At 42.1% G+C, this 27206-nt stretch overlaps 2 protein-coding genes across 4 annotated transcripts in view; one reads left to right on the forward strand and one right to left on the reverse strand.

Annotated features, from left to right (window-relative positions):
- Window positions 1–24173, forward strand: part of WDR19 (WD repeat domain 19) — a 95590-nt gene extending 71417 nt beyond the window's left edge. For both annotated transcript variants that reach the window (XM_047719122.1, XM_047719121.1), the window contains exons 29-37: window positions 3138–3215; window positions 4704–4800; window positions 6614–6738; window positions 9808–9889; window positions 11538–11688; window positions 12592–12715; window positions 13508–13584; window positions 13886–14010; window positions 24040–24173. In XM_047719122.1, the coding sequence (XP_047575078.1) occupies window positions 3138–3215; window positions 4704–4800; window positions 6614–6738; window positions 9808–9889; window positions 11538–11688; window positions 12592–12715; window positions 13508–13584; window positions 13886–13997 (846 nt within the window). In that variant the 3' untranslated portion in view covers window positions 13998–14010; window positions 24040–24173. The remainder of the gene's footprint in view (window positions 1–3137; window positions 3216–4703; window positions 4801–6613; window positions 6739–9807; window positions 9890–11537; window positions 11689–12591; window positions 12716–13507; window positions 13585–13885; window positions 14011–24039) is intronic.
- Window positions 20360–27206, reverse strand: part of RFC1 (replication factor C subunit 1) — an 82559-nt gene continuing 75712 nt past the window's right edge. For both annotated transcript variants that reach the window (XM_047719124.1, XM_047719123.1), the window contains exon 25: window positions 20360–26973. In XM_047719124.1, coding sequence (XP_047575080.1) covers window positions 26890–26973 — 84 coding nt within the window. In that variant the 3' untranslated portion in view covers window positions 20360–26889. The remainder of the gene's footprint in view (window positions 26974–27206) is intronic.

Below are 27206 nucleotides of genomic sequence, written 5' to 3' on the forward strand. Positions count from 1 at the left end.
TATTTTCTTAATTTCTCTTTCTTATATTTCATTAATAGTGTATAGAAATGCAAGAAATTTTTGCATATTGATTACATATCCTGCAACATTTATTTATTAGTTCTAATGGTTTCTTGGTGGATTTTTTAGGGTTTTCTATTTATGGTATCATGTCATCTGCAAACAGTGACACTTTAACTTCTTCCTTTCCATTTGGATGACTTTTATTTCTTTTTCTTGCCTAATTGCTGTGGCCAGGTTCCATTTCTTGCCCCAAACCTGAAATCAGCCATTTCTCTAGGGAGTTCTGATTCCTTTTAGTGAGAAGTAGTTTTAGAGACCATAATTTGGGTGCTAGGAATATTCTGTTTCTAAGGCTTTTTAGTATAAATGTTGGCCCTTTTTATTGTGACATAAAAATTAGTATTTTCTAAAAGTATCTGAATTTGAAGCTGCGGTAGAATTATTAGAGAATGGAAATTATTCTCTAGCCATCTACATTTACATCTATACATCTACATTTATATCTATACATCTACATTTCTAATTATAAAAATAGTTGCATTCTCTGGTTTTCTCTGCATATCCACAACATTTTCCAATACCTACTTCCTCTAGAAAGCTGGGCTCAAGACTTCCAGCAGCTCTTAAGAATACATTTCCCGCCCTTCCTACCAAAGATGGATTGGGATTCTGGCCCCAAATTCATAAATCCAGAAAGGCTCTGATTTGCTTAGTTCAGATGGCCATTCCAAGATTAAACAACTAGTGGCCACAGGGATGGAATATCTTGCTTTGGCAAACTGGGTTAAATTCCCACCCCTTGACATTCCCACTTATATGGTCATGGAGAATGGGGTCCTCTGAGGCACGAAAGTCCCACTAGAACCCATGGTTGAAATGGAAGTAGGAGCATTTCTCAGAAAAGTCAAAGGAATCAGTATCAGACAAAAGTAGTTTGAACATCACTTACCACTACACTTCTCCCCCTTCAGATTAATAGTCCTCAAGCACAAGGAACCATTTCTTCATAGAGTGTGTAGCACATCGTGGGCACTGAGTAAATATTTGCTGACTGAACACACATTGGTTCCCAGCTCAGTGAATGCACTATATAGATGGTATAAATTCCCTTCCAATCCTCCATTCCTTTCCACCCTGAAACCCCCTCCCCTGACTTGAATTTTCTTATAATCTGTGCACTCTTACCTGCTGACCCCATAATTGAGAATATCTTAAAAATATTCATACTTCACCCACCCCAATCCCCCCCCATCCTCTACCCATGAAGTTTCTGAAATACATTCTTGGTGTATGTGTGTTGATGTGTGTGTAGAAGAGTCCTAGTTGGGAATCATTACCTAAGTAAACCCATGAGATGGTTGAGAAAGATGGGTCTTCACAGTGTCTGGTAGCTGGGTTGGGGGACTTCCTTCCTCTTTGCAGTGAGCTTCTGGCTTCACCTCTCTGTAAACCTTCTCTACGAGGTCACCACCGATCTCTTACTTGCTAAATACATGAGTTTCTTCTCAGTCTTTATTCCATGTTATGGCAGCATTTTATGCTATTATACTACACCTTTCTTGAAATTGTTACTCCCTTAGAACACTGCTTCTCCCATTACTTCTCAGATAGTCCCTTCTCAACCTCCTCCACTGACTCCTCTGCTCCTTAAATGTATGTGTTCCTCAGCATTCTGTCTCCATCCTCCTTTTAATTTTAATTCCGAGTGGCCACATCTGTTCCTTACTGCCTACACTTTACATTTATCTTAACATTTTGGGTGTGCTCAATGCTCTGAAATTCGAATTTAACCGGGTGCCCTTATTTTCATTTGCTGTATCTGGCAACACCGTCTGCTTAGGACCAGTCCAAGCCCTTTAAGAGTATTAACTTCTTTAATCCTTAAAACAGTGCTGTGAGTTAGATATTATTTTTATCCTTGTGGAGGTCCCAAGAGTCACCTGCTGAAGATCACACCGGTGATCTTTTGACCTCAGGCAGGCCGACTCCAGAGCCCTTGCTTTAACCATGTCTCTGTACTGGCTCATTCACCATCCACCAAAGCCATCCGCAAAAGCCATCAAGATGAGGAACTGTACAGGATTTCTCTTCCTTACAGCATCCCTTCCTTACAGCAGGGGTGAAAGCAGAGGCAACAGATTTATAAAAGCTTAGCTTTCTTGCACTGACACACAAGCGTGTAGAAATTCTGCAGCCAAAAGAGCCTCTCCCCTCCACAGGTTCGCTACAATCCCTTGTCTACAAGGAACTTTCTAACTTCTCTTAATCCTTTCCCCTGAGGTGTAGCAAGCTAGGGTTGCTCTGTCCTAATGACCACCTCCTTCATTTTCCTGTGGCTTTTCTCACTGTGTCATTCATGTGACGAGGGCAGCACTGCACTCTTCAGTGTTCGTTCCCTTTGGTGGAGCTCCTTTTGTTTCTTGGCTCACCCCTTTTTTCTAAGGCCCAAGACTCTGAAGCCTCCTATTCTTGTCAATAATTAATTATTCCTCCTATCTAAACCTAATACATTTCCTGTGATCCATAATTTTTCCTGATCAACACCACACAACTCATGAAGGATTGAACTCTGACCTTCATGGAGGTGACTCTCAGACCTAGGTCTCCAGGCCAGCGTCCTCTCCCAAACTCCACCCACACTTCCAGCCGCCTGCCCTCTTCTGGGCCCCAGTAGCCATACTTTTTCTGCTTTTGGACTTCAGTTGGCCATGGACAGGTGCATTTCCTTGGGGAGTGCTGGAGATGCAGCGCTTGATGCTATGCTCTTGCAGAAGGCCCAGTTCCTACGCTCAAGACCCTATTATCTAGATGTCATAGTCACTTACCTTAAGGAAGTTTTTACCAAAACATTCAAGAAGTGTATTGTGTATGTGAAAATCAAAATGGCCTTTTGATATAGCAACTTAGAGAAGCTATAGCTTCAAAGGATAGACTTTTATTATTGGAGACTATAAATGAAATAAGAAAGATCCTGAATTTATATCCTGACAGGCACTTGACTTCAGGTATTTTTACAATTTTTTTTTAATTCCATTTCCTTAGCCCAAGATTATTTGTCTCCCCCCCCCCACCCCACTCCCCTTCCTTTCTAGTTGTAAGATGCCAAATTATGGTTTCTTTCTCTTCCTAAACAGGTTGGTCAGGCCAAAGATGAACTGCTGACCAGCCAGCTGATAGACCACCTGATGGGAGAGAGTGACGGCATGCCGAAGGTACTAGAAATGCCATTTGGATTTATGTAGTTTAGTTATGATCTGACTTTATTCTGCCCTGTTTTTACCTACTATGGCTTATTAAATTTTCTTTCTGAATATAGCTTGAGGTCTGCTAGACAGACCGTGCATTTTAGAGGCTATCGGATATATTCTTTCCTTGAAATTGGCACGGCCACCTGTGTGATAGGCACAACCCTCCCCCTCAAGATTAGTTAAAGGTTTTATTTACTCTGGGAACTATGAAAAATATTATTAGAACTATGAGTTGGCATTAATCCCTAAAAATCAGTATACTTTGTTCACATTTCAAAAGGTATGGGAATGAATAACAATCATATTTAGCATGAAAGTAACTCAGTGTAAATATAAAGGAGAAATAAATCATTAAGAAAATATTTTCGGGGCGCCTGGGTGGCTCAGTGGGTTAAGCCGCTGCCTTCGGCTCAGGTCATGATCTCAGGGTCCTGGGATTGAGTCCCGCATCGGGCTCTCTGCTCAGCAGGGAGCCTGCTCCCTCCTCTCTCTCCGCCTGCCTCTCTCTCTACTTGTGATCTCTCTCTGTCAAATAAATAAATAAAATCTTTAAAAAAAAAAAAAAAAGAAAAAAAAAAGAAAATATTTTCAAAGTATGTGACTCGAGAATTCATGCAGACATCAGTCGTCTTTCAGTCCTGATGAGGACGGTCTCCTTTGAGAATACCCTTGAGCTTTTTCTTCCCTTTTGCTTTGATGCTTGAGGTGATTTTCTTGTGAAGGAAGTCAAGTTACTGATTTGGAGAGAAGGTGCTAGAATGTCCTAGCTGGAGAGGATTATAGCAAATCTGATCCCTGAGTCCATTTCCAGTGTTTCACAGATAGAGACACGGAGACCCAGGGGAGAGTAAGTTAACCTGCCAAAGGTTAAACTCTTAAACTCTTACCAGCCTGCTCACCTAATGTCCACTTATTCTAATAACCAGGGAACAAGCATAGGAGATTGTCTGGAGGTGAAAAGAATGAGAATAAGAAATAGTGAGAGGCCAAAGTTTTTTGTGGACCAGTGAAATTTATATGTGTGTAGCAATTTTTAAAATTTTATGAAGTTGGTACATCGTATAAGAACACAGTTTGATTTCAAGCACTTGAGAGATAACTCTGTGGGAAGAGGGTTAGGAACACAGACTCTGAAGCCCCATCACTGTGGCTTGATCCCAGCTCTGGAAAGGTCCTCTTGGGTATGTTTCTCACCAGTGCAATTAGCATATAACTGTGTCTTTCTCCCAGGGAGGGCATGAGGTTTTAAACACATTAATATTTCTCAAGTATGGAAAATACAACCCGGTGCTATTAAACTATGAATAAATACTGGATAAATAAATTCTTTATTCAATGGATTTTTTTAAAAAAGAGTATCCAAAGTGGATTCCAACAGAAATGCAAAATTGTAGGTGTTTCTCCTGTTCGCTAGTGAAGACAGTGACGTTTCTGTAATGGTTTGCGTGTTAGGATGCCAAGTACCTGTTCCGCTTGTACATGGCCTTGAAGCAGTACCGGGAAGCCGCCCGCACCGCCATCATCATCGCCAGAGAAGAGCAGTCCGCAGGTAGGTCCGGGCTTCGTGTTTTTCCTGGGAAAGTGGAATCAAGCTCCAGCCCCTTTGCTGTGCAGGAAGTAGTAGCCCTTTTCTAATCTGGGTTTGCTCTGAAGCCGGAAGACTAGGGAAAGGACCGTTTCTGGGTCCAAGGGAAGTGAGACAGTGCCCCATCATGGAGTACCTCCGCTGACGCCTTCTCTCGACCATGCCACATCCTCTCCCCTTCACGGCCTCGCAGCTCCTGGTCCTGGATGGCGGCCTCCCCGCCCTCGCCCACAGCCCCTCCACTACACTGTGCTGCACTTTCCTTCCGTCCCATGTTTGGCTTGAACAACAGGAAAGATACTAGAAGATGGGAGATGATGTAGCGTTAGAATTGATCTCGTTCGGAATAGCGTGCAGGGACCGTTGATAGAACCTCCAGGACACAGAGCGCCTGGGTGGCTCAGTGGGTTAAAGCCTCTGCCTTCAGCTCAGGTCATGATCCCAGGGTCCTGGGATCGAGCCCTGCATTGGGCTCTCTGCTCAGTGGGGAGCCTGCTTCTCCCTTTCCCTCTGCCTGCCTCTCTGCCTACTTGTGATCTCTGTCAAATAAATAAATAAATAAAATCTTAAAAAAAAAAAAAACCAAAAAACCTCCAAGACAGTAACGTTCTCTCACTTACATGCTTTCGAAGTATTATTGACGAAGAGAATTAGTCTGACATCTTCCCTAGTTTTCACAGGCTGATTCTTTTAGATGTTCATAAATACAGAACACGGTTTTGGCAAATATGGAGTTAAGTCAGTTATTACTGATCTAACACCTGCTGCAGGGTACATGGCGCTGGCTCAGGACTCGGGAGACTGAGCCGTGGTTCCACCCTTAGGGAGTCCTGATTTGGTGGGGGAGACAGAGAGCAGATTCAGAACTGTTGTGCAGGCGGAGAAGTGCCAGAGTGGGAAGGAAACCTGTTAGAAGGGCACAGGGGCAGGGATCCCCCTCATCCTGAGGGTGGGGGACATGGGGAGTTGGAGGATGGAGATGAGAGAAGACAACAGAAGTTTCAGCTGAGCGTCGACAGGCTGAGATGGCCGGAGATGAGGGAGGGAGGGGTGTGCAGGGGGGACAGCAGCAGGGAACACAGGGCCACTAACCGTGGTGCAGGGTAGGGGGAGGGCAAAGTCGGGTTAGGATGGTAGGTGGAGGCAAATCCTGAAGGGTTCAGGTCCTTGGCTCAAGAATTTGCCGTCAATCCCTAAGGCCCTTGGAGGGTTTTTATGCTGGAGTGTAAACTCCAGGTCTTTCCAAGAACCCTCTCACGTCAGAGTGGAGGCAGAACAGAGAGGAATACCGATGCTGCTGCGGAGAAATGGTGGAGAGATGGCGAGAAGCATTAAATGGGCCTGGGCCAGGCTGGATTTGGGAGACTTAGAAGGCCGACTCCAAACTTGGTGACCCATTGGCTTTGGTAGCAGATGGTGTCCTGAGGAAAAGGGAGATGTGTCAGCTGACACCATTTTCTCCTTGAGGGACCAGCTGGACATTCATACCAAGAGTTTACTGTGGAAAGAACTACTACGTTCCTTTATATAAGAAATTATGAGGATATTGCTAATAACAAAATCTACTTAGGAAACAAGGCCCATGTTGTGAGGAACACCGGGTGATGTATGGAGTACTGAGTCCCTGTATTATATACCTGAAACAAATACTATGCTCTGTGTTAGCTAAGTGGAATTTATATAAAAACTTTGAAAGAATAAAATAAAATGAGGGCCCACAGAAAGGCCTCAGATTTCATCCTTTGCAATAATGTCATTTTGCCACCTTTTTCTCTAGGAAACTATCGGAATGCACACGACGTTCTCTTTAGCATGTATGCAGAACTCAAATCCCAGAAGATCAAAATTCCCTCTGAGATGGCCACCAACCTCATGATCCTGCACAGCTACATCCTAGTGAAGGTGAGACCCTTTGAGGGACTTGGGACATAATCTGCCGAGGGAGGTTATCACCTGAAGGGATTTCTTATGGGCACCTCTCCGTTGGATTAGAGTGAGTTTCTAGATCTCTTTTGTTAAGTGAAAAACAGCAACATACAGGATAATTATACAGTCTGCTACCTGTTGGGTGCAAAAGGGTAAAAAATAAGAATGAATATATATTCATTGCAAATAAAATTAGAAAAAGACTCAAAGTCTCGGTAGCAAAAATAGTTTGCTAACAGGAACACAACATGGGGCAGAGGCGACATGATAGCCATCCCCATTGAGGGGACAAGAGGGAGAGCAGCTTTCTCTGTGGATGTATTTCTACCTTGTCTTGATTTTGAAGCATATAAATGGATTACCTGGTCAAAAAAAAAATTTACTTAAGACATTTTTGTTTAACCAGAGTTTACTAGTTTATTAATTCTAAGATGGTAGATTTTATACAATTCTACAGTTTTTAATACTATTTAGTTTCCATCTGAATATAAAAATAATACATATTCATGGAGAAAATTTAGAGAATGTAGAAAAGTGTAATGAAAAAGTAACTGACCCTTTAAGTCCATCACCAGATATAATGGCTGTTAACTTTGTGCTGTGTATATCCTCTGTACTTTGGTAAATACACGTATGCACTCCTATTTTTTTTACCACATTAGGATTATATTTATGTCCAGTTGTGTATTCTGTCTTTTCAATTAGTAATTTTTCTTTGAAGACTTTATTTATTTGACAGAGGGAGAGACAGCAAGAGAGGGAACCCAAGCAGGGGAGAGGGAGAGGGAGAAGCAGGCTCCCCGCTGAGCAGGGAGCCCGATGCGGGGCTCGATCCCAGGACCCTGAGATCATGACCTGAGCCGAAGTCAGAGGCTTAACCTACTGAGCCACCTAGGCGCCCCTCAATTAGTAAATCTTAATAAAAACAAACTATAGCATTCAAACCTCAAATACTTGTATTACAATTTACATAAAAGTTATGGGTAAATAGATGTGAATTTTGTAATATATTTATACACATATCTCTATAAAGATACAAACAGAATCCAACTCACATATTTTTCTAAATTTTCATTATATCAGAGTACATCTTCCCATATTAATGCTAATTTGGTTTCCAGTCCAGTCCCCAAGATCTTAATCTTGACGGTACCTAGGATAGAGGAAGCATGTTATGAATGACTAAGATCCTAATTATGATCTCTACCAGTGCTGTCCAGAACTTTCTACAGTGTTGTAGGTGCCAGTGTCTGGGCTTCCCCATATGGCAGCCAGCAGCCAGAAATACAGCTGGTGCAAATGAGAAACTACATTTTTTTATTTTATATAATTTTAATTTTAAAATTTAAATAGCCACATATGGCTAGTGGCTACCATATTCGGCCACACAGTTCTGTAACACTGATGGTAAGGAAAAAATGAGAATTCTGGCTTGTAGCCCTGGAGAGTACATTTCTCTTCAGAGCAGCAGAAGGATCCCTTCTCTCACGTGGAAAGGAGTAGAAAGGGTGAAGGGTGGGCTCTCTCATCTGCAGACATGAGTGGTGGTGCCATGTGCTGTGGGCACAGAATCCAGCAGAACAGCGCTTTTGGGGGTGGAAGTCAGGGAATCCTACACACAGCCCTCCGGGACCAGGGCTTTCTACCACCCTAAGGCACAGGGATGGTGCTCAAGCCTTTTTCTTTTCTTTTTTTTTTTTTTTTTTTTTTTTAATTTGACAGAGAGAAATCACAAGTAACCAGAGAGGCAGGCAGAGAGAGAGGAGGAAGCAGGCTCCCTGCTGAGCAGAAAGCCCGATGTGGGGTTCGAACCCAGGACCTGGGATCATGACCTGAGCCGAAGGCAGCGGCTTAACCCACTGAGCCACCCAGGCACCCCAAGCCTTTTTCTTTTCATCTGGCCCCGAGAGCCGGCCCATGCCTGGCAGAGGACCAACCGGGCACCCTCTTCCCCTCCCACTGAAGGGGACCTCAGGACTCTTCCCCGTTTGCTGTAGTTCTCGACTCTTATACAAGCACCACCCTTTCTCAAGATTTTTAACTGCTCATGGTGTCAAAAGGGAAACTGTGAAACCTTTTCCAGTCAGAATACATTGACATAAAAATGTCCCAGGCATCTTTGAGCCAAAGACTGAAGAAAGTCAGCCACACTTCAGGGGCTATCAAGACAGCTTTGGTGGGTGCTTCCTCCCAGAGCGGGGGCAGGGATTTGGGCTGAGGGACAGCCTGGGACCTTGGTGTCTTCATGATGGAGCTGGGCTGTCTGAGGCCCAGGGAGTCAGCAGAGGACAAGCAGCAAGGGAGTCCCTACCCCTTCTAGTATTTACCAGGTAGCAGTGCTCAGGAAATGATGCCATCAGTCGTTGCTCAGACCTGATGTCTGGGAGTTACTCTCAGCTCACGCTGCACGTTCTCACGAAATACCAACCAGTTCTGCCTCCTATGGCTCTACTTCTCTCCACCCCCACCCCGAGCCCACAACAGGCCCCCCCACCCCCTCCCACCTCTGTGGGCTGCCCCATCTCGCTGGATGATACAGCGACATCATTCCTCGGCCCTGTTGGCTCTCCAAGCCTCCTCTCATCCCACGCGTCAGGGCCCCCCTCATACTCAGCACTCACCCAATCTCAGGCCTTCCGGCCGCCGCTGCCCCCTTGCCCTCTTCCTTTAACAACTCATCCTCTCCTTCTGCCTGAAAGACTTGGCTTTTAGCTTTCACAACAACTTGGCGAAGTTGGCATTATTAGCCCTCTGAAAATGGCCTGTAAGAGCTGAATCAGGGATTTGAACTCAATGCCACATGTTCTGGGGCAAAATAAAAAGCAGAGCATAGAGGAGGGGTAAGGTCGGTGAGGCCACGGGGCCAGGCGGCACTGCTGGAAGGAGAAACAGAGAACTCCCAAGTGTCTTAAGCCAGGTAGGGCTGTGAGGATCATGGGGCAGCTCATTCAGGATCATAATGAAGGAGTTAATTATTTGGGGGAATAAAGCATGGATTAGGGTTAATCAAAATCTCTTAAGAGTAACATATGTCATTTATTTCAGATTCATGTGAAAAGTGGCGATCATATGAAAGGGGCACGTATGCTTATCCGGGTGGCCAACAACATCAGCAAGTTCCCGTCACGTACGTACTGTTGAGAAGGACCTGTCCCCCACGTGTGGGCCTCAGTGTGGCACTATAAGATCGACAGTCACTAACCCCGCCAGCCACTGTTGTCTACACAGATTAACTCATTTACTCCTCTCACCCACCCCAGCAAGTAGTCTAATGGGACCCCAAGACCACCCCCAAGTTCACTAGGACTCACACAATGCAACCCACAGTCGTGCCGGAGGCTAACATTTATTATAGCAGAAGAATACAAACCCAGAGCAGCAGATGCAAAAGGCACGCGCGTGGGGCGAGGTGTGGGTGAGAACAGGTGCACGTTTCTGAGTCCCCTTCAGCAGAGTCACACGGGACACACTCCCCCAGCAGTGAGCTGTGTGACAGCACATGTAAAGTGTCTACCAGAGGTGCTCATGAGAGGCTCAGGGCCCAGGGCTTGTACCGGGGGCTGCCAGACTCCCAAAAAGCAGGTGTTCAGTGTAGACCACACTGTGCAAAGAGTTCAGGTACGGTGAGCCACTCTGATCTGGAAATGGGAGAAATGCCCCCAACATCCGAGTACAGATGCCAGCCAAGATCACGCACACCTTTGTAAGGATAAGAGCCTCAAAACTACACCCGTGGGCACTATTGTTTTCCCTGTTTTACCGGAGAAGCAAACAGAGGGAAAGAAGTGAAGTGCACTCGCCCAAGACCGCGCTGCTCAGCTAGTAAGTCTGACCCTGTTCTCAGCCAGGCCACCGCTGCTACAGAAGGTCCCCTCATTCTTAGCGACATGTCATTCTAACATTCTTCAGTTAACAGACTTCCTCACACTCTGTGTCGGGGGTCAACAAAGTCTTTCCGCCAAGGTACAGATGTCAAGTGTCTGGGGCTTCGTGGACCATAACGTCTGTCACAGCTACTATTTTTACATAAACCGTACAGAAATGAATGAGTATGGATGTGTTCCAACAGAATTTTATTTTGGGGGGATGCTGACATTTGAACCTCATATTATTTTCACATGTCACAAAATATTTTTCTTTTAATTTTTTTCAACCGTTTAAAAACATAAAGGCCCTCTTAGCTCATGAGCCATACAAAAACAGAAGGCCCCATTTGGTCCACAGGTCAAAATTCACCAACCCCTCCTCTATAACTGTCTTCTTTTTTGTTACATGAAAACGACTTCACAATTAATTGTATCCCATGCTGGCTAAGGGAGCAGCAGGGAACAGACACTGGTAGGGCCTTTCTAGAAAGCAATTTGGCAATCTGTGCTAAGAGCATTTTTTAAAAAGTTATGTTCTTTGATCCAGTAATCCACCTTCTGGTATCCGTCCTGAAGAGAGAGACACCCGCTGAGGTCAGTGCATAAATTTACTAATCTCCCTGACCATTCACGGGCAGTCCTGTCACGTGCAGAAACACATCTCTGGTTTGGGAGGATACATGCAAAAGGGGACCTCAAGGGAGTGCAGGTCCGGGTGCTCCAAGGCAAAACACAGTAAAATCACAGGAAAAATATTCTGATGCGCCCCCTTGCCTCATGAAACAGATCCTAACTGGTTCTTTGCCAGGAAGAGCAAACTTAGACGTGCGATCGTGTTGTCCTCCTGAATGGGGACAGAGTCGGGACAGCAGAAGCACTGGGCTTCCTGCCCTCTCATGTGTGTTGCAGACATTGTGCCGATCCTGACGTCCACGGTGATCGAGTGTCACCGAGCAGGCCTGAAGAACTCTGCTTTCAGCTTCGCGGCCATGCTGATGCGGCCCGAGTACCGCAACAACATAGATGCCAAATACAAGAAGAAGATTGAGGCCATGGTCAGGTAGGCAGGGACAGCTGCTTCCACTGTCTCACCGCATCTCACAGATGTAGTTTTTAGACTCTGGCTGCTCAGGTGCGGCTCAGGGAGAGATTGGACTGGGGTGGCCATTAGGACTGTATTGAGCAACCACCAGCAGAACACCCAACAATGGCTTGGAAAAGTCAGGATTTACTTGACTCTTAAAGTGTCATGATTCAGGCCTGCTGTGTCCTGGTGGCAGCAAGGAGAACCCTCAGTCTTCTAGCTTTGTATCTGGAGCACAGAAGTGTCCTCCTCGTGGAGAGTTGCGGGGCAGTGGCGGGGGTGGGGGTGGTTGCTAGAGCACATTCATCCCGACCGTCCAGGGCCACTGCGACCTGGGCCCCAGCTCGGAAGAGACGCTAGTCATTCTCTCCCCACGTGAGACTCCACTCCAGCTGGGGGGTCTAATATGGTAACTGCTAGCCATGTGTGGCTATTTAAATTTAAATAAAATTAAATCAAATTTAAAACTCAGTTTCTCACACTATCCGGATTTCAAGTGCTCAGAAGTTTCACGTGACTCCCGGCTGCCACACTGGAGAGCGCGGGAACACTGACGTGGCCACGGGCACTTCGGCGGCACAGCCCTGGATAGCCTTGACCACTTCAGTCCACAAAGGGGAGAGACGGGGGTTAGAAGCGGGCTTACCCCATCAGTGGCATCCGTGGCACAGGAAGAGGAGATAGCACGAGCCACCCATGTTCTGTGCCATTTACTATGCTGCAAACTCCAGCCCCCACATGTGGCCGGGATGACGTGACACTCTAACCCCTCACTTCCTCTCCCTCCGCCCTGAGCGGGAGTGCGGGCTGATGGGAGCTTCTCCAGCCTCAGATCCCGACTGTGCAGAAGTAGGCATGTTACGTGATCCTCTCTCACAGGAGACCCGATACCTCCGAGACAGAAGAGCCCACAACCCCGTGTCCATTCTGCGAATTTCTTCTCCCCGAGTGTGAACTCCTCTGTCCTGGATGTAAAAATAACATCCCGTATTGCATCGCAACAGTAAGTTTGTAATACGTATGTCTTTATATATATGTATTTATAGTCCATTTGAATACTTGATGTGTAAAAAGCAACACTTGGCAATCAGATGGTCCTGGGCTTAAATCCTTCTGCCACTTTACCGGCTCTGTGATCCTCTGCAATTTGCTTTACCTTGCTAGGTCCAACCGTAACAGCACCTGCCTATTGAGAGAAACTGCAGGCTGATGACAGGACATATGTAAAGCCTCAGTGCTCTCTACCTGGCATACTGAATAAGTGGTGGCTTTTATTATTCGTTTTAATATTAAGACCTTGTAGAAAAATTTCTGAAGATTTTTTTGAGAAAGAGAGAATGTATGCACATGTGGGGAGTGGGGGAAGGAGCAGAGGAAGAGGGACAGCTGACTCCACGGTGAGCACGAGCCCGACGCAGGGTTCCCAGGGCTCAGTCCCCGACCCTGAGATCATGACCTGAGCCAAAATCGAGTTGGACTCTCAACTGACTGAGCCACCCGGTGCCCACTGTTAGAAGATGTTAAATACCAGATTATTTGTTAATCACTAGACTAACAGAAACTTTATTTTAAAGGGACATAAATTTAGGTGATGATATCACAAAATTGAAGACCATTCTTTATACATGAAGTGATAAATGAAATCTGGCTTCTGTCTGTTTGCCCCCATCTCTTTCTAGTCAATTGCTCACCTAATTTAGAGGTCTGGCTTTTAATTTTAATACACTTATTATAATTGAATAATGGCAGGAAATTTTTAAACGATGAATTTTACTCTTAAGTGTACTGTTTCCAGGGCCGACACATGTTGAAGGATGACTGGACCATGTGTCCACATTGTGACTTCCCTGCTCTGTACTCGGAATTTAAGATGTAAGTGTGCATCGTTTCACTCGGTCACTCAGATTTACCCCAAAATAGGCCTTTCATTCAACCACTCTTTTATTCTGAGGTCTCCTTATTCATATTCCTGAAGATCTCTAAAGGCCCAAAGCTTCTGTGACCTTTGAGAACATTATCCTTAAAGGGGATCTTGCATGAGACTGAATATTCCTGGTTCTTAAATTGTGTGATGAATATGTACCAAGGAGGTGTAGACAGGATTGCTTTTCCCATTAGAATAACCTAAAGCTAAAGGAATATTAATCTCCTCTGCCTTTCCCTCCCCGAACAGCATGTTAAACACGGAAAACACATGTCCTATGTGTTCTGAAAGATTAAACTTTGCTCAACTAAAAAAAATCTCCGACTGTACCCAGTTCCTGCGGACAGAGGTGGAGCAGTGAGCGGCGCATGTAGGTGAGTCCCAGACCATCTGCTCCCTTTCCCAGGGCGCGAGGGTCTGGAATAGGCAGGATTTATAGTTTGTATTGGCTCCTTTTTGTGCATCGTGTAACTTGTCCAATTTGAAGAATCTGACAACAAACCAGTTGATGCCCTTTAAAAATGCCAGTCACACTGTCTCCATGGTGACAAAGGCTTTTTGGCCGTGTAGCACCATGGATTCCAACTGTAGTGTATTTTATCAAATCATAAGGGCTTCTTTTTAATCAGTCCATTAAAACTAGAGCCAGCTAGTAACAGTGGAGTCTTTTAAAGTTCAGAATATATCATAAAACTTTTGGCATCCACAGATTGGAAAAATCCCTTTTTCTTTCCAAATTTCGTTGGTAGCTGTGTAGAAGGGGCCCACACCCCTTCCATTTGCATTCCATCGGCAAGAATTTACTCAGAGCCACACACACTGCAGAGGGAGGCAGGGAGGTGTCGTGTCTCCCTGGGAAGCCAAAAGCCCTGCCCAAACCTGGGAGACTCTTCAAAGAGAAGCAGGGAGCTCAGTCCTGGCCACGGCATCTCCCCTAACCTGGTTAAAAGGCAACTCGGTTTTCTCTCCATCTGCATCATCTCAGTCAGGAGCAGCTCCGCTCCAGCCGCTGGTCTGGGTGGAAACCCGGTCATTATCCGTGACTCATCTCACCCTCAGCCCTGTCACCCAGTCCATGGCAAGTCCTCTCAGTCTACCTGCAGTGTTACCAGGTTCCTTCATAAACCCTCCAGGGGCTTTTTCTCGCACATGCAGAAACAAGGAGCATCCGCCGCCCTGTCTGCTCCCTGTGCTGCAGCCCCGCTAGGTTTTTTGCTGTTCCTCGCGTGCTCCTGCTTTCCACAGCACCCGCAAGTGCTTACATTCCCATCAGCAGCCTACGAAGGTTCGGTTTCCCCACAGCCTCAACATCTTTTTGTTTATAATCATTCTAGTAGGTGTGAGGTGGTAGCTCATTGTGGTTTTGATTTCCATTTTCCTAGTGACTAAGGATATGGAGCATCTTTTCATGTGCTTGCTGGCCACTTGTGTATCTTCTTTGGAGAACAGTCTATTCAAGTCCTTTGCCCATTTTTTTAACTGGGTAATTTGTCTTTTTATACTTGAGTTGTAAGAATTCTTAAGAGACCCTAGATACCAGTGTTCTATCAGATACATGATCTGCAAATTTCTTCTCTCATTCTGTGGAAGAAGTTTTTACTTTCTTGATAGTATCCTTTGACGTAAGCATTTTTATTTTGATGAAGTCCAGTTTCTTTTTTTTCCCTCTGGTTTCCCACACCCCCTCCTTTGGTCACATTTGGACTCTTAGCTAAGAGTTTTATAGTTGTTGCTCTTCATTTACATCTTTGATCCATTTAATTTTTGTGTATGGTGTGTGGTCAGGGATCCAACTTTCTTTTGCCAGGTACATGTTCCAGTGCCTTTTGCTGAAAGACTGGTTTTCCCCATTGTTACTGGGTTGTCTTTCTATCTTCAGATATATTTTACAAATATTTTCTCTGTCTGTGGCTTCCCAATTCTTTTCCTTAATGGTATCTTTTGGTGAGATTTTGTTGAATTATAATTTATACATTTTTAAGTTTTATGGTTATTGTATCCTGTCTAAAAAAGTATTTGCCTACTAACAAGGCCCAAGCATATTCTAGTATATTTTCTTCTAGAAGCTGTAGGTCTGTGATCCATTTTGAAATTATCTTTGTTTACACTGTGAGATGAGGACTGAGATCCCCCCCGCCCCAAGTGAATAGCCAGTCTTCCAGCACCATTTATTGAAAATTCTTTTCTTTCTTCATTGAATTGCTTGGGTGCTTTTTGTTGAAAATCAATGAGGTTTTTAAATGTTGATCTATTTCTGGACCCTCTCTTCTTTTCCATTAATGTATTTGTCCCCTATTTCAATACTACACTGTCTTGGTTACTCTGACTTTCTAATACATCTTAAAGTCCGGTACTGTGGATCCTCCAATGTTGTCATTTTTTACCAAGATTGTTTCAACTACTCTTAATGTTTTCCATCTCCCTATAAAATTTCAGAGTAAGCTTGTCAAGTTCTGTTTTTAAAGCTTGCTCAAATTATGATTGGGATTTGCTTCGTTTTCTTGTGGCTATATAACATATCACAAATTTAGCATCTTAAAACAATATACATTAATTAAGTCCATTTTCTTATTGATAAATACTTGACATCAGTTGTTTAAGGTGTATAAAAAATGGTTATGTATGGAGAAATGATTATTACAGTAAGTTAACATCCATTACCACACAGAAGAACAAATTTTTTTTTTTTTAAGATTTTATTTATTTATTTGACAGAGAGAAATCACAAGTAGGCAGAGAGGCAGGCAGAGAGAGAGGAGGAAGCAGGCTCCCCGCTGAGCAGAAAGCCCGATGTGGGGCTTGAACCCAGGACCTGGGATCATGACCTGAGCCGAAGGCAGAGGCTTAACCCACTGAGCCACCCAGGCGCCCCAGAACAAATTTTTTTATTGAGAACTTTAAATCTCTTAGTAACTTCCAAATATACAATATGGTTAACTGTAGATAACATATGGTACAATACATCCCTTATGACCATGTACCTTTTCACCACTTTTATCCATTCTACCCACTCCCCACCCCAGGCCTCTGGCAACAACAAATTGTTCTCTGTATCCATGAGTTCCATTTTTTTTTTATACACATGAGAGTATACAGTATTTTGTCTTCCTCTAATTTCACCTACTGTAGTGCCCTCCCTCAAGGTCCATCCATGTTGTGGCAGATGGCAGTATTTCCTTCTCTTTCATGGCCGGATAATATTCCCGTGTGTGTTCATGCATGCATACACATGTGCCATTTTCTTTATCCAGTGTCATTTCTTTATCCAGTGTAGATGGACGCTTAGGGTTGTTTGCTTGTCTTGGCTATTGTAAATAATGCCAAAATGGGCATAGGAATACAGATATCTTTTCAAGACAGTGATTTTGTTTTTCAGATAAATACCCACCAATGGAACAGCTGGACCACATGGTAATTCTACTTTTAATTTTTTGAGGAAGCTCTATACTGTTTTTCACTGTTGCTGCACCAGTTTGCATCCCTACCAACAGTGCACAAGTGTTCCCTTTCCCTCACATCTTTGCCAACACTTGGGATTTCTTGTCATTTTGGTAATACCCATTTGAACAAATGTGAGGTGACATATGATGGTGGTTTCGATTTGCATTTCCCTGATAACCAGTTATGTTTGGCAGCACCCTTTCATGTCCCTGCTGACCGTCTGCCTATCTTGTTTGGGAAAATTTCTTTTCAGATCTTATGCCCATTTTTAATTGATTTTTTCCAACTGAACTGTAGGAGTTCTTTATATTAATCCTTTATCAGATCTATGATTTGCAAATATCTTCTCCCAATCCATATGTTGCCCTTTCATTTTGTTGATGGTTTCCTTTGCTGTACAGAAGTGTTTTTGCATCTATGTTCATCAGGGATATTGGCCTAGAACTTTAGCTTTACTGCCTTTCCGCCTTTGTTTTTGGTGTTGAATCCAAAAAATTGTTGCCAAGACGGATGTCAAGGAGCTTATTACCCTCTATATTTTCTCCCCACCCCCCATTTTCTTCTAGGAGTTTTATGTTTTCAGGTCTTCTGTTCAAGTTTTTAATCCGTTTTGAATTGATTTTTGTGTATGATGTGAGCTAGTGGCCCAGTTTTCCCAACACTACTTGTTAAAAAGATCCTTTCATATATATGTGTATACACACACAATGTATGTGTGTGTGTATATATATATACACACACACAATGTATGTGTGTATATATATACACACACACAATGTATGTATTTTTTTTTCCCTTGGCTTGTCACAAATAAATTGACCATATATACATAGGTTTATTTCTGAGCTCTCTATTCTGGTCCATTGATCTTCACATCTGCTGTCTACTGTGTGACTATTTTTATGCCAATACCATACTGTTTTGATTACTATAGCTGTGTAATATAGTTTCAGGAAATGTACCTCCAGTTCTGTTCTTTCTCAAGATTGCTTTAGCTACTCAGGATCTTTTGTGGTTCCATACAAACATTAGGATTATTCTATTTCTGTGAAAAAAAATCATTGGAAACTGATAGAAACTGCATTGAATCTGTAGATTATTTGGGGTAGTATGGACACTTTAACAGCTTTAATTCTTCTAATCTGTGAGCATAGAATATCTATGTATTTTTCTTTAATTTCTTTCACCAATGTCTTATAGTTTTCACCACACAGGTCTTTCACCTCCTTGGTTAAATTTACACATAAGTATTTCATTTTTTTTATGCAGTTTTAAGTGGAATTGTTTTCTTAATCTCTGATAGCTCATTATTAGTGTATAGAAATGCAACAGATTTTTGTATATTTTGTATCCTGAAACTTCACTGAATTCATTTATGAGGCTTTAACAGTTTTTTAGTGGTCTCTGGGGTTTTCTACATATACCATGTCATCTGCAGTTAGTGACACTTTAACTTCTTCCTTTCCAATTTGGATGCCTTTTCTTTCTTTTTCTTGCCTAACTACTCTGGCTAGGACTCCAAGTACTATGTTTAATTAAAAGTGGCAAGAGTAGGCATCCTTATCTTCATTCTAATCTTAGAGGAAAAGCTTTTAAGCTTTTAACCATTGAGGAGGATGATATCTGTGGGCTTGTCTTATATGGCCTTTATTACGTTGAGGTATGTTTCCTCTACACCCACTTTGGTGAAGTTTTGTTGTTGTTTTTTTTAATCATTAAGTGGATGTTGAATACTGCTAAAATGCTTTTTCTGTATCTACTGAGTGATCATGTAATTTTTATTCTTCATTTTCTTAATGTGGTATATCACACTGATTGGTGCGTGAATGTTAGACTATCCTTGCATCCCTGGAATAAAATCCAGTTGGTCATGGTCTATCATCCTTTTAATGTATTGCTAACTCTGGTTTGCTAATAGATTGCTTAGGATTTTTGCATCTATGTTCATCAGGGATACTGGTCTAGAACTTTGTGATATCCTTGTCTGGTTTTGGTAGCTGACTAATGCTGGCACATAAAATGAGTTTGGAAGTGTTCCCTCCTCTTCTGTTTTTTTGGAAGAGTTTGAGAAGGACTGGTATGAATCCCTTAAATGTTGGTAAAATTTACCAGAAAAGCCATCCGGTCTTAGACTTTTGTTTGGTGGGAGGTTTTTTCCATTACAGATTCAATCTCCTTGCTAGTAACTAGTCTGCTCAGTTTTCTGTTTCTTCATGATTCATCTTGTAAGGTTGTATGTTTCTAGGCATATTCCATTTCTTTTCTAAGTTGTTTCATTTGTCACTGTGTAGTAGTTCATAGTAGTCTTTTATGATCTTTTGTATTTGTGTTAGCCATTACCCTATCTCTTCTTTCATTTGTTTGTTTTTTCCTCTTGGTGAGTCTAGCTAAAGGTTTATCTATTTTCCTTAACCAGCTCTTAGTTTTATTGTTCTTTTTAGTCTCTTTCCTTTATTTCTGCTTTGTTATTTTCTTTCTTCTATTAACTTTAGGCTTAGCTTGTTCTTCTCTTTCTAGTTCCTTGAGGTATAAAGTTAGGTATGTTTAACTTGAGATCTTTCTTGTTTCTTGACGTAGGCATTAATTGCTAGGAGTTTCTGAGAACTGCTTTTTGTTACCTCCCTTAAGTTTTGGTATATTGTCTTCCCATTTTCATTTGTCTCAAGATATTTTTTCTTTTGATTTCTTCTCTGACTCACTGGTTGTTCCATAGCATGTTGTTGAATCTCTACATATATTTTAATTTTCCAGTTTTCTTCTTATAAATAACTTCTAGTTCCATACGATTGTGGATAGAAAAGATGCTCAGTCTTCTTGAATTTATTGACTTATTTTCATAGCCTAACCTGTGATCTGTCCTGGTGACTGTTTCATGTGTGCTTAACTCTCTATTCTGCTTTTTGATGAAATGCACTGTAAATGTCTGTTAAGTGTGGTGTTTCCTTGTACTGATTTCCTGTCTGGATGCTTTGTCCACTCTCTGTCCCCTACTCTTACTATATTGCTATTTCTCCCTTTAGACCTTAATTTTTGCTTTGTATCTTTAGATCCTTCTGTGTTGGATGCATACTTACAAATGTTATATCCACTTTTGTGTTGATCTTTCTATCATTATGTAATGACCTTCTTTGTCTCTTACTGCAGTCTTTAAAATTCTTTTTGTCTGATATAAGTAAAGTTATTCCAGATTTTGATTTCAATTAGCCTGAAATATTTTCCATTCCTTCACTTTCAGCCTGTGTCCTTAAAACTAAGTCTCTTCTCAGCAGCAGGATAGATGGATTAATCCATTCAGCCATTCTTGATCAGAGGATTTTAGCCAGTTTGCATATAAAGTAATTATCGACAGATAGGGACTTACAAAATAGCCAGAAAACAATAAAAATGGGAGTAAGTCCATTGTTCTTTCCTTCTTCTCTTGCTCTCTTTATGATTTAAATGACTTTCCCTAGTGGTATGCTTAGATTCCTTTTATCCTTTGTGTATCTACTGTAGATTTTTGTTTTGTGGATACCATGAGGATTATGTTAAACCTATTTTAAGTTGATAACAAATTCTGAGGCTCTACATTTTTATCCCCCGTTCTGTTTTTGATGTCATAGTTTGTATCTCTGCATCTTGAGTGTCCATTAAATTATTGTCATGATGGTTATTTTTACTACTTTTGTAAGTGATTAACCCACCACCATTACAAGATTATTCTGAATTAAGATATTAACCTTTAAACATTCAGATTTGTAACTTTTGTATGTCTTCCTCTATTAACCAGCACTTCCAGCTTAAACCACCTTTAACATTTCCTGTAAGGCTGGTCTAACTGTGATGAATTCCTTTAGCTCTTCTTTGTCTGGAAAACTCTCTTTCAGTTCCAACAGACAATACTGCCTGGTAGAATACTCTTGTTTCACATTTCTTTCACAGCAGTTTGAATAGGTCATGCCACTGTCTTCTAGTCTGCAAAGGTTTCTACTGAAAAAGTTGCTGATGATCTTACAGGGGTTCCCTTGTATGTAACAAGTGGCTTCTCTCCTTTAGCTTTTAGCAATTTAATTATAAACGTGTCTTGGTGTGGGTCTCTGGGTTCATCTTGTCTGGGAACTCTGGGTTTCCTGGATCTGGTTATCTGTTTCCTTCCCCAAGTTTTCAGACTTTCTCCTCTCTTTTGGGACCCTTATATTGTGAATATTGGTTGATGTTATCCCATAAATCCTTTAAATGATAATCACTTTTTTTCATGCTTTTCTCTTTTTGCTGTGCTGATGAGTTCCATGGGCCTGTGTTCAGATTCATTGATCCTTTCTGTTCATTTAGCCTGCTATTGAACCTTTTTACTGTATTATCCAGTTCAGTAGTTGTATTTGAGTCTGTGATTTGTTTAGTACTTTCTTCACTTTGTTCATGAATTGTTTTTATGACCATTATTGTAAACTCTTTATCATGTAAATCACTTATCTCCATTTTGTTAAGGTCTTTTTCTGAGGTTTTACCAGTTTTTTTGTTTGGAACATATTCTTCTATTTCCTCATTTTCATTGACTCTGTGTTGGTTTCTAAGCATTAGCTAAAACAGCCACCTCTCCGAGCCTAACCATTCAACACTGCCCTGGTTCTTCTTTCTTTGTTGCTCCCAGTTAGTTGAGGGTATACCAAGACGTGTCGGTATCCTTAAGGGGGAAATCTCAGTCAGCACCTAGATGCAGACTGATTGAAAGCTGAACCTTCAGGCCACAGTTAAGCAAATAAGCCTCTTTATGTCATAAAGACTGGGCATTTCTGTCTGCTGCTTCTGCATTAAGCACTGAAAGACTAGCTGGTTAAGAATGGTTTCTGTTTGTTACAATCTAATTAGGAATTGCAAATGTAAAGCTCTGCTGGCCACCAGAGCTAGGTGATTATCGGGTGTCCCTTGAGTAGCAGCAGAAACTAGAGTACCAGACTTGTGCATAAGCTCCTTTTTGAGAGATATTGGCCACCTGGCACAAGGCAGAGAAAGAACACAAAGATGGTGCTTGCTAGCCTCCACAGTCTCAGCAGAGTGTTGCAGTTGGCCCCTAAATATATGTTAAATTAGGACCCTGCCTCAGGCCAAAGCTTTTAAGACAATAGGCCTTTTTCACAGACAGGGTGCATTCCACTCTGCTGCCTCTGATCTGGGCCCTGGGGGATTAGCCACGATGGGTCCATGTGATCTCATTTTGAACTGTTTTTTAGTTTGCCATATCCTTTTAGTTCTTGTGGATATGGGTCCTGTTGCCTTTTAAAGCTAGAGATTTTGGAGGCCCATCTCTCAGGTGGAAGTCTTAAAAGTCAGGGCACCAAATGTGGGGTCCAAACTCTACTCCTCAGGGAGAAGGTAGAACCTATTGAATTCCCTCCTGGTTGTGTGTCATCATGCTGGGGTGGGGTTTACAGCAAGATTTTCTCACCCTCTCCTACCCATTTTGCTGTGGATTTTTTCTTGTTCACCTGATGTGCAGGAGTTACTTAGCTAGTTTCTAGGATCTTGTTCCATATGCAGCTGTAGATGCACTGTGTCCATGGGAAGAGGTAGTTCAGGATCTTCCTGCATTGCCATCTTGAACCAGAACCTATCTCACAATTTCTGTGAATCAGTAATACAGGCACGGCTTAGCAGAGTCTTCTGTTCAGGATCTCACAAGGCTGCAGTTGGTTGGACCTGCAGTCCAATGTGAGACTTTTGTCCAGCGTGTTTGTTGGTGGAATTCCATTCTTACCATCGGAGTACTGAAGCCCTTGAATCCTAGAAGCTGCCCTCAGTGTTCTAACACCTGGCATTCCTTTCAACATGGAACTGTGCTTCCAGTCCAGCATAAAAGTCTCTTCCAAGCCTGTGAAGTTCAAGGGTTTACATGGAGTGCATATGCAGATTTGGGGGGCAGTGCCCTTTTCTCAGGGTATTATCCCTTTCACTTCAGTAGTTCCACCAGGCCCAAACTCTATTCTCTGACTCTTTGAGCTAGGAAGACTATGACTTCTCTGTCCTTATGGACTTACCCTCAGGTCAAACGCACAGGAAGATGAATCTTACCCAATGGACTTCTCTTCTTTCAAGAATTGACACCTTCCCAATTTCTGCCAGCTTTTGGTTGCTCTTCTAATACCTTTGAATAGTTGTATTTTGTCCCGAGTTTGTAACTATTATCTGCAGGAGGATAATCTACAATTCTGCCAAAGGAGAATCTTATGTTTTTAATAATCCTACATAGACTCTCTCCAAACACTATCCCTGTATTAAAGTAGAGGCTTAATCCCACGGTTCCTATATACTTGCAGATATGCTCCGGTAAATTATGATTATGCGCCATCTTTTGAAAAAGTCACTATAAATGTCTTATTGAACAATGAATAGTGGTTGAGGCTACTGTTCACTGACTCCTTTTATCTTATTTTTAAGATTTTTTTTTTTTTTTTTTTTTTTTTTGGACAGAGAGAGACACAAGTGAGAGTGGGAACACAAGTGTGGGGGAGTGAGAGGGGGAGGAAACAGGCTTCCTGCTGAGCAGGGAGCCTGATGCGGGGCTCAATCCCAGGACCCTGAGATCATGACCTGAGCTGAAGGCAGAGGCTTAACAATTGAGCCACCCAGGTGCCCCTCACTGACTCCTTTTAGATAAGGAACCATTAATGACCATTCAGTTTCAGGAAAATCTTCACAGATTGCTGAGCACTTTCCCATTCTTTTCCTGCATTTTCCCATTCTTCCCAGTAAAGTGACTATTATCATCACCCTCACTTTATAGTAGTTCAACAGTTTGCCTGTACACTTTTAGTCAAAGCCAAGATTTAAACTCAATACTGATTATAGACTGGAGGTTTCTAACTTGAATAGTCATTGCTCCACATTCCAGAAATAAGCAAAAATTTTTGTAGCATAGCTTGGCTTTATTAGTGCATGCCAGTCATTTGAAACACTTCTAAAGATGTGGGGTTTGTCTTTTCTAGATATAATGTTCCTGAAAAGATACCACTTTTCCATGGGAGGTGAAGTTTCTACCCCTGGTGGTTTCTGGATACAGAAAAAAGAAAGACTCTTCAGGTCACAGACATTGTACAGTTGCCATTGTAGAATGGCAAAATAGTGACATGTAACCTTGCTGTTTATTATACTTCATAGAGTTCCTCTTCAAGTTACGTATTATATGCTCTGCACTGTTAATAGTAGCCTATGATGTAACTGTAAATATTCAACTTTTTGATAACTTTTATATTTTGAAGTGTCTCCTTTAAAATAAAATCGTTCATTAGATATTTGTAATGTTTTTCCTGGATTTAAAGGGAGATAGCATTGTGAAGTTCAGGCAGCAGAGACATTAACACTTAAAAGTCTGAAATGAGAAGTTTAGTGTAATCAATCCTAGAATAAAAACACCAATTTAAAAGAATGAAACTATAAACCGTAAGCTTTTATCTCCTGTGTTGTTAATTCCTTTCACAAAATTAAATCATCTGACTGCTCCTGAAGACATACATTTTTCAAAATCTTCCCCGTATCACACACACCTCATATTTTTCCTGCATCAGTATATGCTTCCTTGTCATCCAAAGCCAATGTCTCCAAAGTCTGGGCAGCTGACAGTTAGTCCGAGAGCCTAAATTTGAATGTTTCAGATGATAGGATCTTACCGTATAGCCACCAGCATCCTGAGTATTACAAGTGTACCTGCCAGCCTACGGTATTAGTACCTAAGTGACAATCATGTCTTCCTGTATCCAAGCATCCACATACATGATGCCTCCAACTTTATGATCTGATCGTCCTGCAAAGCCTGGATAAAGAATAAGTGATACAAGTCACTGTCATTAAACTCACCCATCATCCTCTTGTTTTCCTATTTTCACTGGAAGGATGTTGTAAAGTTATAGGAATAAGAGCCAAAGGCACTGTGGGATTTGAGTGAGTAAAGCACACCATAGTTGGAGAGTTAAAGGCTTTAAACATTCACTGATAAGCAATAATTACCCCAGAACTTATTTAGGAAGATACAACAATACTGCTCCTTGTTAATAACTTCAAGAGGCCAATAATGTTGCTGCAGTAATGGACCGCAAACACTTAACAGGATGAAGGAGAAGGCACAGTAGTTTGTTACAGCTTCCAACATGGCCAAGACACAACAGATCTCAAAAGAAGTATGCAGTTTTATTCTGCAAAGCCACGTAGCATCACAAAGCTCCAGCAGATCCATGTTGTCCTCCTATTTTAAAGAGCAGGTTTATAATCTCTAGTTCTAAAAGTTATTTATCTCATACACTGATTATGCCAATCATAGAGCATTTAGAATAACAAAATCATAATTTACAAGTAAATTCATACTCATTGCTCTGGCTGCAAGGAGCTTACACCCTTTCTTGGGGAGAAAAAAACAAGTAGGCAGCATGACTTTCATATCAGAAAGCAATAGAAATAGAAGAATGTGTGAAAGCAAGCCATGCTCACCCCACTGGTGAGGTGAGTTAGTCATCAATCGAGGAGCTCTTCACTGAAGCAGAAGTTCCAAGCTGGGCTTTGACAGAGAGGGACAAGGCCAAAGGCAATGTTTAATTTCCATAATGAAGTCAGGCTACAGGAAAGACATTTTTCACACTCGTAAATACACTTTAAATGTCTCAAGAACTTTATGTCTCACCTCCCAAACAAGACTGTCAATTACTCAAAGGGAGGAAATAGTATCCGAATTTTACATGCCTTTTAGCACATACCTCTGAGCATTTACTGACAAAATTCCAAAAGAGCTAGACAACTAAACTCCAGGCTACTTCCACGGCCTCAGAGCCACTCTGCAAGTACAGTTACAGGGACCATCCAAAATTCCAGTATGATCTGTACAATCGCTCAAAGGGCAGAACCAGAGCTCCCAGAGGAAAAGTAACGAAAGCCAGCATTCATTTTGTCCCAAGGCAGAGTGAGACTGAGATCCTGACCCGGCCTACACCCTACTGACTTAAACCTGATGAGCTGAGACTCTGGAAGGCTGAAAATGTGGCTTACAGTCACCCATCCCCTCCAGTGATGCCACAGGGGCCTCTCCATGACATGCTGTTCATGAAAGAGATCCCGCTGACACTCACAGAGGTACTCAGATTAGGAATGAGAGTTCTGACTGTCCAACTGCCGAAGTTCTGCTTCACACAGCTGGTTAGTGAGGAACAGAGTTAGCTTTTTACCCAATCATTTGCAAACTAATAAGGAATGTAATATACCAACATATTATTTTACTGTACAAGATGACATTTTAAGAATTTGCACATATGTCGCGTGGAACATTTTTATTCCTAATTTATATTTTGTATGATATCTGACAATATACAAAGAATACCAGCTCTAGGTGGTGACTGTTTTGTATTATGATTTATTTACAAAATTTCACCACATCATAGTAACTACCTTTTTAAAAAAAAATCGGCATTGGTCCTATAAAGGCCATTAGGATCAATTCTTAAGCCTACAAAAGTCGCCTTAGTACCAAAGTTCCCAGGCATATTACTGTTACCTAAAATCTGACTCCAAAGCCCACATGTAGTTTCTGATTATACACAATCTGAAGCACAATCTAATTAGATTGACAGGGGACAGTGGAGGACCCAAGCAGTCCTATCAACCTCTATAAGAGGCGTATGTTAGCCTACTGGTTACATCCCTCTAGCTGTACCACCATTTATTTATAATGGGACCACGGAGTTGCCCCATTATGCTAAAATATGATTCCTTTGGAAAAAACAAGGCATTATCTAGACAAGCTAGACTGGTCAACGGGGCAAGTAAAAAGTGGCTGTCAGTAGTGGAAAACAGTTTCATTTCTTTGAACTTTTTCCTTTTCCTTTCCTGGACTCCTTATCTTTTTCTGATTTTGAAGGCTTTGAAGATTTTGTCTTTTTCTGTTGGGAGAGAAGAATGCACAAAATAGTTAATAGCTGTATTTGAAGCAGTGAAATAAGTCAATTTCTACAATGAAGCAAATCTTTACCTGCAACTTAATAAAAAGAAAGGTTGCAAACATCCTTCAACTACCATTACACCTGATGAGCTTGCTTTGAAGCAACAACTGGGCTAGTTGGGGCCTTTAACTACTGAAAAGCTATTTAGAATCTACAACTAAGATATGTTCCCC

The sequence above is a fragment of the Lutra lutra genome, chromosome 2 (assembly GCF_902655055.1).
Source record: "Lutra lutra chromosome 2, mLutLut1.2, whole genome shotgun sequence".
Classification (NCBI taxonomy): domain Eukaryota; kingdom Metazoa; phylum Chordata; class Mammalia; order Carnivora; family Mustelidae; genus Lutra; species Lutra lutra.